This window comes from Centroberyx gerrardi, chromosome 14 (assembly GCF_048128805.1).
Source record: "Centroberyx gerrardi isolate f3 chromosome 14, fCenGer3.hap1.cur.20231027, whole genome shotgun sequence".
NCBI lineage: Eukaryota > Metazoa > Chordata > Actinopteri > Beryciformes > Berycidae > Centroberyx > Centroberyx gerrardi.
Window position 1 is genome coordinate 20106039 of NC_136010.1, and position 13155 is coordinate 20119193.

Genomic DNA, 13155 nt, shown 5'->3' on the forward strand with positions numbered 1-13155 from the left:
GTGTAGAGTCCTGCTAAATGTTCTATAAGTGTTTTGTTGCACTTCAAATCTGTTGCCATAGCGGCCCAGTGGTGATGTCAAAGCAGAGGCATTGGAATATCCACACCCCCTTTTCAACGGAAATCACAGTTGGAGCGCGATGGAAAATACCGTTCAGTTATCCAGACCCAATTATGCATCGCCGAAAGCAGAACGGGCTCTAGCTTCACACACACAAAAATGCTAACGGTCCAGACTTGTATACACTGGCTCGTACGTTAAGTTGCTACTGGATGACACACACACGCAAGACTGAAGGGAAAGAGAGGGCAAACACTATAAAAGGTGTTTTTTTGTCAAGAAACATTTCTGCCGCCCTCTGGCAAATCCTGTGTTCTCTGCAGAGGTTAACTGGTGAAGGTTGTTATCTCTATTAGGTCAGTTGGATAAACGGATAATTAGGCCAAATGTAAGAGCTGTGCAGCACAACCAGGCGGACAGAGAAGAGAAGGACTAAGAGCCCATACCAATCTTATCTATCCCCAAACTATTTTACTTGTCTCCTGGGGCTGACCTCAAACTTTTGACTTCATCATGAGGCTGTGCGTAGCTGACGATGATGACCACCTTCAGACCTTGGAATATCCAGACACACAAATCAAGGTGACACAGGCAGACATATCATCATATCATTTCAAATTCATCAGTCTGTTTGTGGCAGTTACACACACCGCTTAAAAAGAGCTTGCACGTTTTCACTTGAGAGAGTTTTCACATGACGCTGTTCTGAAAAACCAAATCACTTTTCCAGTGGGAAAGTTTGAACCCCAAATCATTTTGACGGCTACATGATCTGGCTTTGGATGGTAACCACTCCTTAAACTCTAGATTTCATTCATCTGCAAACTCATCATGTGGACCTAAAAAAAGAGTGGGAGAACGAGAGTGCTCCAGGATTAGGGCTTTGAACCGTCAAGTTGCCCCCAACAGCTGTGAACTGGCCCCCAGGCACTCTGGATTTCTCCCATCAGTCTACGATTGGACCCCCCCTCCCCCTCTCTATCGGCTGCTTCCAGACCAGTTATAAATATGAGCAACACTTGACAGAGAGGTCCTATGTTCCTGCTGCCACCCAGCCAAATTTGGCCCCTGTGCTCAATCCCCTTGGCTTGAAGTGAATCAGCTAAACCAACAGTCACTAATTCCAGCCAGCCTGGATAGGTTTATTAAAGGTCTCATTTCAGTGAGTAGTTGCTTTTCGCAGCCTAACCACTTTCCAAATGCGTTGGTCTCGTGTGACTCAGAAGTAGGAGTACGAAATGTTCCTACACCCCCAGCAGCATCAGAGAACATCATATCCCCAAATCTGATCAACACTGTAATTAGCCAGAAACACACATGGATCACACATTGAGTTGGTCATATGCTGTGTAATAAAGGTATAATTAGTGTGGAGTTATGTAATAATTCAGTAATTGTTTTATTATGACACTGTAGTATATTTGGGATGTTTTGGGTTATTTGACCAGTGGAACAGTGGATGTTTCTATTCATGGTTTTGGCAAAAAGTCACTGAAAAATTGTGGAACCACAAAACAGGCTGTCAAAACTATGCACACAACACTGTCTGATAAAGTCAAACAAAAAGGAGTTGGGGTTAAGGCTACTGATGCCCCCAGGAGAGAAAAAACAATGCTGCTAACAGTCTACATTCCTGTCTTATCAGCAAAGACCTTCTCCAATGATAAAGATCCAATAGTTGATTAACCTGGACAACAGAGGCATGTAAATAACCCGCCATCTTGGTTGGACATGTGCAGTTTCATTGACCTTTCCATCACCTATCAGGTTGTCTTCTCTGACAGCAACGTCAGGTTGAAAAGGTCAAGATAATCGTGAGATAAAATCGACAGAGGATTTTGGATCGATTGTTCATTTGGTTAATAATCCTGGTATCGTCATTGATAAGCGTCTCTCCAAACTCAGAGCAACAGGAGCCACATTTTTTACCAGTCTGGTAAACCTTATTCTGAGGTAGCGGCTCAGAAGAGACCTCTCCAAACTTTTTTTGTGAATCACAAGCTCCACCTCTCCAAAAGTTTGTCACGGGTCTGGGAACTCCCTGCTTTCCATATACCGCTGATTAGGTGAGCAGAGAAGGCGTAGTGAAAAGCAGAGAGAGAGAGAGAGAGAGAGAGAGAGAGAGAGAGAGAGAGAGAGAGAGAGAGAGAGAGAGAGAGAGAGAGAGAGAGAGAGAGAGAGAGAGAGAGCGCGAGAGAGAGAGAGAGAGAGAGAGAGAGAGAGAGAGAGAGAGAGAGAGAGAGAGAGAGAGAGAGGGTGAGGACGCACAGAGGAGCTGACGGAGCATTTATGAGATACTGCCCAGTTAGAGTTACAGGGATGCAGTTTAGATAGCCATATTCAACCACTGTTTCACGGGGGGCTCTGAGGATTTGAACGCGCTAAAGTTGGGACAGTTTCGCCATTTAAAACAAACTTTAGTGGATTAATTTATTCTTAAAATGGGGTTGGAACGATTTCGCGCAAAGACGCCGGGAATAGCAGCCCCTCTTGCCCGCACTCTGCTTTGTAGTATCGGGGTTTTCCTCTCTTTTTCTCAGCCTGTCTGCGAGGCGTTCAACTTGGACGTGGAGAACCCAGCTGTATACAGCGGACCTAACGGGAGCTACTTCGGATATGCGGTGGAGTTTTACTTGGCAGATTCGGCGAGGTGAGTTTCTTTTTTCGAGACACAATATATTTTGCTAGTTGTTGCAAACACGGAGGGGCAAATAAAGTAGCAGTCGGGATATTTCAGCAGCAGGCTCCAAGCCCATTACAAGTTCCAGTGCAAAATCTGAAACATTTGTTTATAATTTTATCTGGGGGCTCTTCACGATGCCCGGTTGCCACACAAACACTCAAAGTTTCCATTTTTATTGTATCAGTGATTTTGCCAAACTTTAGAACTTGTACAGCTCCTCGCTAAATGTTACAGAGTGTTGTTTCCATCAGGAACAATTTTCATTCATGCGTGGGGTTTGCTTTTGGCCCTGACACCACATCAAGTTCTTGTTTATCTCTTTGGAGATCTTTACGCACGGCGCACACGCCCTCGGTCTGCATGGAATTCATTTTAATTGAATATGTTAGGAGGAATTGAATTTATGCTCTAAAAGGCGTCTGTCAAACTCTGTTATGGTCCAAGCCCTGGAAATACCAATAGAAAAGAGTAGCCATTCCATTATTAAAAACGAATCACCTCAAACAAAGGCGAACAACTTCAAATAATCTGCCTCAATTTCTAATCTCATTGCCCCACAAAATGTAATTGAATTCTGACCTTTTAGCCTTTAAATGCCCAACAAAGCCGGTTAACTGCCACCTTTGGCAGTCACATCTTATTGGTCTGAAGTGCTCCAGCTGACTGTGATGCTGCTTGGCTCAGTGGGGATGTGAACATGCTGTGACTGTCTCAGCATTCTGGCATGCATTGGGCCCCATCAGTCCTCCTGTTGAGAGACTTCAGCTCATGTCATGCTTGTGGTCAAACACAACGACCCAGTAGTCTGAGGAGAATATAACAATATGATGATGCAAGGCGTCCCGACTGTCACGTATCAAAAGGGCTGCAGCAGAGAGGAGGGCATGAGTGAAGTAGTAGATTCTGTGACTATGTCAGTCTGTCTCAGTGTCAGTACAGTACATTTTGGTCTGCTTGGACCTGGCTCTGTAATTGTAATAATCATTAACTAAAGGTTATGCGCCCAGGCTGGGTTTTGCCCAGACAGAATCAGACTTCCTGAGTGTGCGTCTGCTGAGCACCAGCAGACACTCATCGTCCCACAGTTCAGCCAGCCAGCGTGCCGGGGTTTGAGGAAGGGCTTTGTGCCGAGTGGGCCGCCAGCAGCTCCAGTTTCCCTGTTTCTCCTCCCCACATCCCGGGACAGCAGACGCTCCGACACGGGGAGATCCCCCTCCTCTTTCCCCAGCCCTCAATTTCTCTTTAAAGGCCTGCTGCTATTGCTCTTTATTTCTCTGCCCGGGGAAACAGGGGCTATGATTTAGGACGTGAAGCTTGCAGACACTGAGTCAGAGCAGAGCATGTTAAAGGCTGCCCTCTCCTCTCTCTAACGTCCCCCTCCTCACTTCCTCCTATGCTGATGTCATTCTGCAGGGCTTTTTAATCCCTCCATCCCCCAGTCCTTCCCCCACTGTCTAGCCTCCCTCCCCATCATCTCTCCCGTCTCATTATGTGTGAGACAGAGGAGACGTCATCTAACTGATGACTTCATCTGAACTTTTTACAGTTGAGACGCCATGGTTATGGAGGAGGAGATGAGACAATGGTTTGTATATGTAGAGCAGGGATCATTCGTAAGTGCAGCATCCTACAGCCTAGTTCCCTGTAATTTTCCTGTGGATGATATGTGTTCAAAAGTCAAATGTCAAAGCAAACAATGTATGAGAGAGCAGATTTAAGTCCACGCATCATCTTCTTTATCAGCAAACCACATGCATCCCACCCGTTTTCTCACCCATAGTTTCTTAGACCTTAACACATCAAACCATGTCAGTAAATGGGGATACAGAGACATGAAATGGGTTTCTGTTATCTCTTGTGTTTGCCATCACATCATTATCGCCCACTCTGTGGAGACACAGGGGAGTGGGGGAGTAGCTGGAATCCAGGGGTGAGGTCAGCTCTGGGTTGCAGGGGAGTTTCTTCATGTCAAGATGAGCTGGTGCAAGATGTACAAAGCACGGCTCTGACCTTATGCATACATTTTTTTTTTTTTTTTTTTTTTTTTTTAAACATGACAAAACTTCTGTTCATCACTAGCTGAACTGTTGTGGTGCTTGAGGAAAAGGAGAATGATAGCACATGTAGATATGGAGACAAGATCTATCCACATGTGCCTCTCAGGCCCACAGACACAAAGGCTTACTTTCTCCTACTTTGACGCTCTTTGACAACGAGTTTATGTATGCGTGTCTGTCGTGCCCCCTGGCCCAGTGTAATAGAATTAAGTTTGGACACTGGCAGCCCACCATGGAAGAACGCCTGAGGATAGAGTCTGTGAACTGTGTGTGACTGCGCAAGTCAGATACACACAGGAAGGGAAATATATATATATATATGTATGGTTCCCTGTGTGTGTGTGTGTGTGTGTGTGTGTGTGTGTGTGTTTGTGCTAGCTTCTACGTTCATACTAGTAAGGACAGACCTGGCTGTAGTCTATGAATGTCAGTCTCTGCACTGCTGGTCCACTTCTGAGTGTTGACTCTCTCCTCAAACACTTGATAATCAAACAACCGTAACTCACTCTTTGGCTTTCCCTGGTGCCAGGCAGGGATCAGGGAGTGGATCATGCTGAGATAGACGGGGTCAAAGGTCAGGAGCTGTAAATAATAACAGACATGGCCTGGGGTGTCTGGAAGGACCAAACAGCTTCTGATGTCCCACAAATCAAGACAGTGGAGATGGCCGCAACAGAAAAATGGTTCATGTTGGACTTTGAAGGAACACCTTTAAGTATTTGCACATAACTCTCAGCCACTCTATTCTTTTAACAGTGCAACATGTCATTCTCATGCACTATCCTCATTAAATAGCAGTGGCGGCCTGTAATGGAGGCCCCTCTGCAGCTGATGATGGAGATAATAATGTATTCCAGCCCGCCCCTCTCGGCAGCATGTGCTTCACTGGGGTGTTGGCGACGTGCATGAGCTCACGGATGGTTTGGCCGTGACGAGCGTATGCCGAGGTCATCCAGTGCATGTTGGTCACTCTCCTGGAGTTTACCCTCTTTAACAGGGTTACTGTTGAACTAATATTGACGTTGGCCCGGGGTCTCTTTTGGCTACTAAAACAGCAATGTTTTCTCTGTGTCTACACCGCGGTCCCCTTCCATATATGATCAGTCCAATTTCTCTTATTGTTTTCGTTGCTGTCCTTTTGTATGGACCTGTTTCTAAATCAAATGGGTGCGTGTTTGGGTTGCAGAAAGGGAGCTTGTATATTTGGGCTGCCAAGCTATTCTTCATCCAGGTTCTCAGCGATCGCTACCCGCCATGGCTTGCAGACAATGGAGCCCTTTGTCTGACGGCGGAAATTGTTTACTGTTTTCCATTGGAGAAGCTTTCGCTATGACTCATTTCTCTCTTTTATTTATTGGCTTTTTGAAAAGCTGCTTAGATTGTCTTTTGTAGAACTACAGCATGTACCTATGATTGTCAGGCCAGTAGGTTAGTTGTAAAGGTCAATTGGGATATACTTAGCCTGGTGACACAAGCTACACAGCAGTCTGTCTTAAACATAAAGTGCCTGTCCAGCTTTTACTGGTCTGTTGGTAATAGGGGGTTTACATAATGAGCCTGTGTGTGTTTCAGTGGAAAAAGATGTCAGTGTGGATGGTGACGATGGGTTTAAAGGGCCCGTGGAGCCTGTGTCACGTCTGCTGCATGGGGTTGAGAATGCTCCAGGACACCGTGTCTACTTTGCAGTGGAAGTGGCTATCGGTCAGGGCCGAACTGACTCACACTTGAGATGTAATCTGTGACTGCCAACAGGCCTGGTTTGTTTTAACCCCAGGGTCACAAAATGACTCATTGCATTGGTAACTTGATAAAGGCCGTCCTTTATGTGGCACAGAAGCGAATGACGCCACTGTCCGTTTGTGAACTGAGACGTTCGAATGGCTGAAATTCAAATCAGCCTCAGTTCTCGGATTCAGGATGGAAATGAGAAATTAGAGATTCCAACCTCTGGCCTTTATTGTGTATGTATGAGTGTGTGTGTGTGTGTGTGTGTGTGTGTGTGTGTGTGTGTGTGTGTGTGTGTGTGGGTGGGTGGGGGTGTACAGACAAAGTGTTCCAACAGCTGCTGTGATTTGGAGTGATGAGAGAGGTGATTGTGTGACACCCCCACACCCTTACCCCCCTATACATTTTATACAACGGCCTCTCTATCCAGAGGTGTGAAGGACTGGACCCCCTGACGTGAGCATTGTGGAGAGGTGTGAACCAGCGGCAGTTAAACTCCCCTCATGAGGATTTTGGGGTCAGTGGGGCTGTGAATTACAGGGGGCTGGGTAGTTGGGGGGGCGGGGATAGGCTACAATTTGGTATCAGAAAATACAGAGGCTGAAACCTCAAGTCATGTTGATTTTTTTTCTTAAGTAGCTGGGTGTTTCAAATTACTCCCTTGCCACTTGTGAAACTTTTTTTTTTTGCAGTGAAATGACACGGTTGGCGGTTTGGGTGAAACAGCCACTAGTTTTCACACGTTAGCTGCAAAGGCAATCAAGATAAAGATGGTGTAAGTGGTGTCTCTTTACATGGAGGAAGAAAGGAACAGGAAAGGTGGCTTGTTGAGCAGTCTGCAGTGAAAAAGTGTCAGCAAAATCAGCTTTGTGTCAACATGTTGATGCAATTACCAGAGTAGAATAATAACTCCTACCCAGGTGTAGAGCAGCGTTAAAACTGTAACATGTGAACTCGCCTTTGGATGTCAGCATACTTTTCCTCTGTGACAATAAAGAGCAGTGTTTGTAACAGTTTGGTCACCTGGGCCGGGACTTGTAATTTGCAGGCCACCTGCTGCCAAACACCAATATCCTTGAGGATAGTGAGGAAATGCTTTTGTGATGATGGCGAGATCTGCTCCTCAACAGGCGGGACTGTTTATCTGAACAACACTGGTTGGTGTGGCTTCGTTTCTGAACGGCTCCTTTTCAAGTTCATCCTGAGACGTGGAAATGTCTATAAATTACATTACGGTTTGCATCTTTGGACCGTATCCTATTGGCCTTTTGTTAGAACTCATTAGACATGAACGGCTCTGGGCCTGTAGTGCAGTTTTCTCCAGTGACTTACAGTACCATCTGACTGTTGAAAAAAAAACCGTGGCTTCAGCACAGCACAGTAGACTCTCTGTAGTCAGCACACGGCATCCCAGCAGGCACTGCTACTCTCATCATCCTCAAGCTCCTGGACAGCAGCACTGAGAACACGTTTGTGTGTGTGTGTGGTGTGCGCGTGTGTCTGAGTGAGTGAGTGTGTGTTCACTTGAACGCTGAGTAGACGATCATCCGTATGGCAGCCGTAAGGACTGAAACAGCTTCTGTCTGGCCTTGGCTCTGAGAGGATGCTAGACTATTCGTATGGCTCCATGTGGTCTAGAATAAGTCATCACACACTACTTGCGCTTCTCATTTCTCCGTCGTTCATTCTCCTTAACTGAATACGTATGCTTTGAAAAGCCGATATTGCTTTAGTACTTTTACATCATAGGCTAGGGGTCATTACTCATTTGTCATATTTGTTGAAAATGTCCACTGACTGTCCACCTCATCCTTTTTCTTCCCATGGATCCGTGAGGATGTTGTTCACCTGGGTGGGTGGAGTGGGTCCAGTGGGTCCTCAGAGTGGGAGGTAGTGAGAGACGGTGGTTGCTGTTTACATGTATTTTGGTCTGCGCCTTGTCGCTCCACTGCTGCAGTGAGAGGAGTGCAGGTCAAGAGCCGTCCTTGGTTCAGCTCGGGTCGCCGCATCTGAATTCCTTCACTGATTTGGAACCACTCCACTGTTCAAGTATGTGGTGATAGTTGAGTGTAAACTCCATGGGTCGCTGTACATCTGTTACTTAGCTGTTGCTGAGGTTTGCGCTAAAGCCTATAAAGGCCACTGCTCTTTTTTTTCCCAGTCTCACCCGGCCCTTGGGTGTCTGTGCCATAGCGTTCAGTGTGCTGGTTTATGACTACAGATGGTGACTGCAGCCGGCACTGGCAGGCTTAACAAATGTGATTATGATTTTTTTTCTACTTAGTCAAAGCTGCATGTGTTTTTTCTCCCTTCTAGCTTAAATCAATTATAATAGTGTTCAAGTGACATAAGCTTTGCAGCTGGGAGGAAGACAATTAAATGTGGAATGGGGGGAAAACTGTGTTTGGGTTGAAGGGGAGGGGGCAAAACAGGAATTTGCCCTCTGACAACCTCCTTCTGTAACCTCATCATAAACCCTATTAGCCATGGCTATGCACGATCGTGTCACATCAGCAAGTTCCAGCACTCTGCATCACCCCTAATTTCTCAACCCCACATAAAATAGTGGTTACAGTGCGGCAATTATGGTGCGGCGAGATATTTTTTTAGAATGTCGTCTGATTGCTAAAGCTTCAAATGAGACAAACCCAGTCCTCGGTTACAGTGAGGCTGGTGTTTACGCGTTCCTCACTAGCAGCCCAAATCAATTACAGTAGTTTAATTAATGCTGAATTGTCAAATGAGTGGTGGGGGTCATTAGTGGTGTATGGCAGCTGACTGGGCTGGTGGGATTGACTATGGGAGACATGGTGAAGCCGCTAATGTTTTTCTTCCGCCCGCACCCTCACCAGTAAATTGCTCAAGGCTCATTCTTACCAAATCAGTTGCTATTTTTCTGCAGCAACACGAACCTGACAAATGAGCAAGGAATGATTTTTTTTTTTTTCTAACCAGGAGCCAAAACATCTCCCTTTGCCCGTTGTGACCCCTATCAAGGCTTTGATGGGGTTCACCCTTATGCTCTCGCTCCCACTATGAACCGTCTTTTGTCTAGAGCCACTTCAGACAATGTGGCTGAAACACAAGCCCATGAGTATGTCTGCCTCCACCACTCACACACATTTGCATACCCATCAAAGCGCCGGTCACAGACTCCCCCCTACTTATACAAAGGAATTCTTAATCCAGCACTCAGCCAACTGCAGTTAGAGCTTCATTAAATGCTAACGATACAACAGCTCTACCTTTGTGGACAGAGCTGGCAGATAAGGTGAAGGGGAGGGGGAATGCCAGTTAGAACCAGACCGATCCTCACCAGATAAAGACTCATTAAATGCTAATTCTTCCTTATTTACAGTACTTTCAGATCACTATCAATTTGTAATTGTCTGTGTGTGTGTGTGTGTGTGTCTGCGCATCTGTGTGTATGTGTGTGCGAGGTAGTGAAAATTCACTTCAGCTGCCAACTTGCTGATTAAAGCATGATCCGCTTGTTTTGTTGTTTCCTGTATTTTTTCCTTTGAAAAGCTGCCATGGCCAGCGATGGCTGGACTGTGCTCAGAAGTGATTCAATAATAGTCGCTATGGCTTCCAATTTATTTGGCATTTTTAGTGTCTACATGTTGCTCCAGTTGTATTTTTTTGTGTAGATGTGCTTGACCTCAGATTACTTCTATTTGTTTTCTGCCATAGAAACACCAGATTAAACTGTGCTTCACATTTGCCAGAAACACAGGTAGTCATTTGTTTCTTGTAGTTTGTCTCTTGCAGTTTCTTGGAAAGTATGTTTTTCTTTTCGTCGGAAAGATTCAGAAGGTTTGCAGGTGACTGACAGTCTTGCAACCCTGTGAATAAGTACTGAGCTTGTCCAGAACACATTAACACACGAGTGTGGTCTAGTATGTTGAAGTGTTAAATGTTTACCGGGCTACTCACATATTTGTGTGCGAGAGTGTAGAGGGGGAGAGAGAGAGAAAGAGGGAGAGAGGGAGAGAGGGAGAGAGGGGGATCCTCAGCTGTCTCATCGTGAGAATCCGTGACAAGGAAGCTTCTCTGGGATTTACATTATTCTACAGCTGGGCTCTGCTGCTCTTCTGGGATATTCCCTCCGTCTGCTCACATGATGGAAAAAAGGGGCTACTCTTTTTATTTCTCCCTCTCCAAGTCGGAAGGATGTGATTCTTTTTTCTCTCGTCCAAAACAAACTGAGGGTTTCTGCTCCTCGTTATGAATTGGGTTTGTACTATATCTCTTCTGAGGTAGTGAGACCACAGGTAATAGTGTGATATTAAACTCATAACTTCTGCTTTACGACCTTTCCCTTTGTCCTCCCACAGTTTTCAAAACCACAGATCGGCTTATATTGTACCAAGACCACAGTCCTGGCCCAGTAATTCACTGTGATTATTTTTTTCATTTTTTTTCTTCCAAATCCAGTAACTTTCTGTGACATTTTGTCATCACAGGTGAAAGATGGGTTTGATGGTATTAGTCACACTTCTTTACTTTTTGTGGAGGATTAAGGTCATGGAATATTGCACTGCTTAACTGTCTGCCGGCTCTCCCTTCTTCTGGACCCAATGAGTAGTTACCCTTGGGGGCAGGATGCTAAGTTTAGCCAACATGTAAACTTTCATGCACTATTGGAAGATCTGGAGCAGGAAAGGGTGGGCTCTTCCTGTTTTGGGCCCCCCCCCACCCCGACCCTGTCTACACTCAGTGCTCCCATGCCTCTTCCACCCACATCAGTGCCTACAACCATGTCTGTGATGATAGTGGGATAAGTGGGTCCACAATGAGGTAATGGCTGGACCGTCCACTTAAGACAGATTATCTACTGGGGAAAAAATCTTTCCAACCTTACCATGTCCAAGTCTCTCACCTCCCTCCACTTTCCTCCATCCACCCGTCACCTATCATCACTCTCTGTTTATTCTTGTTCTCCTCCGCCTCTGAAGTCTGTCCTATCTGTTCTTTAGACTTGTACTCTCGAGTCACCTGTAGCCTCGCTTGTTCTTGGTCTGTCTGTTGAAGTGGTTGCCTTACGCTGCCCTGTAGTCTTACAGTGAAGCTCCAAGGACATGGATGTTTAGTGTGCGCCACAGCTGTAGCAACAAGAGTGTGACTCCACTTAGGCCGTCTGCTTTCTTGTTTTCCTATTGAATTTGCCCAACAGGGATGCATGTGTGCCCGTGCATGTGTGCGAGTGTTTCTGCCTGTGTGTTGGGCTGCACACAGGTATTGGTGTCCATGAACATCACATGTCATAGCAACCATTTCCCCTTGGTTGCATAGCATTATGTAACGCGGTGCTGAAACCTGTTAAAATGTTTTGTTACAAAGTCAGAATACAGCGCGCTAAGCAGTAAAATGTGTGTACTGCATTGTGTTAAAAGCTGTCGGGTGGGAGGTCTGGCATGCACTTTTTAATTGATGCCAGACCAAGAGCTAATTTTACCAACCTTAGCATTGGATAGATAAAGAAATTCAGGTTTATAAGGATCTTGTGGTTTGGTAGATGTGGAACATTTGATTTACAGCAACTTGTCTCTCTCTCTCTCTCTCTCCTTCCCAGTGTGAGTGTATTGATCGGGGCTCCCAAGGCCAACACCAGCCAGCTGAACATTACAGAGGGAGGATCCGTCTTCTACTGCCCATGGAGCCTCGGCCAATCAGAGTGTCACAGCATTGAGTTTGACAATGATGGTAAGCCTCGTCATTGACACATAGACATATTGTGCGCTCACAGGCTGGTGGGACGGTCCAACATCCGGGACTTCCAAGTCGGCTGCTAAACATGTTTGCATTCACGTGCTATTTTCATCAAACCCAGAAGACAAACAATAAACAAACACAAACATCCTGCAGCTCAACAAGCTAATTTAACAAACTTAATCTAAACAAAAGTTAGTTATAATGGTTATTCTGGCGGGTGTGTGTGTATATAAGTGATTTTTATGCCATTTTGAGAAGATTAAATGTTGTCATTGCAACATAATTTGGGTAGCAAAATGTTCTCCAACTTTCCAACTTCATCATTTGACTTTCAATGGCACTCATATGAAAGTAGGAAATTTGTTTTTCTGATACATCCTATAGCACGTGAATGCATTGAGTAGCTCTATATGATGGTATTGTGATCTGATTTATATAAATTTACACATGAGGCAGGATCCTATTACTATGAGTTGCACTTTATTCCTCGCTCATATGTGCTGCTATGAGACCGGCACACAAAATCTGGTAACAATTAATAGACAGCCAATAAATATTACAGATACTTTCACCAGAGTCAGACATCTAGCACGTTGACATTTAACTCTACATCTGTGACTACTCTTTTATTGTCTTGTCTGGCTGTTGGAGGGGATGAGGAAAGTGGAGGTGTTGTTTAAGTACTGTTAAGCTGTCTGGGCTTTGCTGCTCCCCTGTACCCTTCTTAAGCCAGTGGGCCATTTCCTTTCTGCTGTTGCATTCAGCAGCAGGTCTGGATCAGGCGTCAGCGTTCCACTCCACTGAACTGTTGTTGGCTACGTTGGTTCCTGGAACCTAGATGATCCTTTTTCCTGTTTGTGTCCTTTCTTTTGGGATGAAAAGGATAATGGGGTGTTGAAGAGGGTTTTGAAGGAT

General features: G+C 45.4%; 1 protein-coding gene across 1 annotated transcript in view; it reads left to right on the plus strand.

Moving 5' to 3' along the window:
• Window positions 1–2260: 2260 nt before the first annotated feature.
• The window catches only part of itga5 (integrin, alpha 5 (fibronectin receptor, alpha polypeptide)), a 34301-nt gene continuing 23406 nt past the window's right edge, over window positions 2261–13155 (plus strand). The window contains exons 1-2 of the mRNA XM_071921441.2: window positions 2261–2710; window positions 12101–12231. Of these exons, the coding sequence (XP_071777542.1) occupies window positions 2502–2710; window positions 12101–12231 (340 nt within the window). The 5' untranslated portion in view covers window positions 2261–2501. The remainder of the gene's footprint in view (window positions 2711–12100; window positions 12232–13155) is intronic.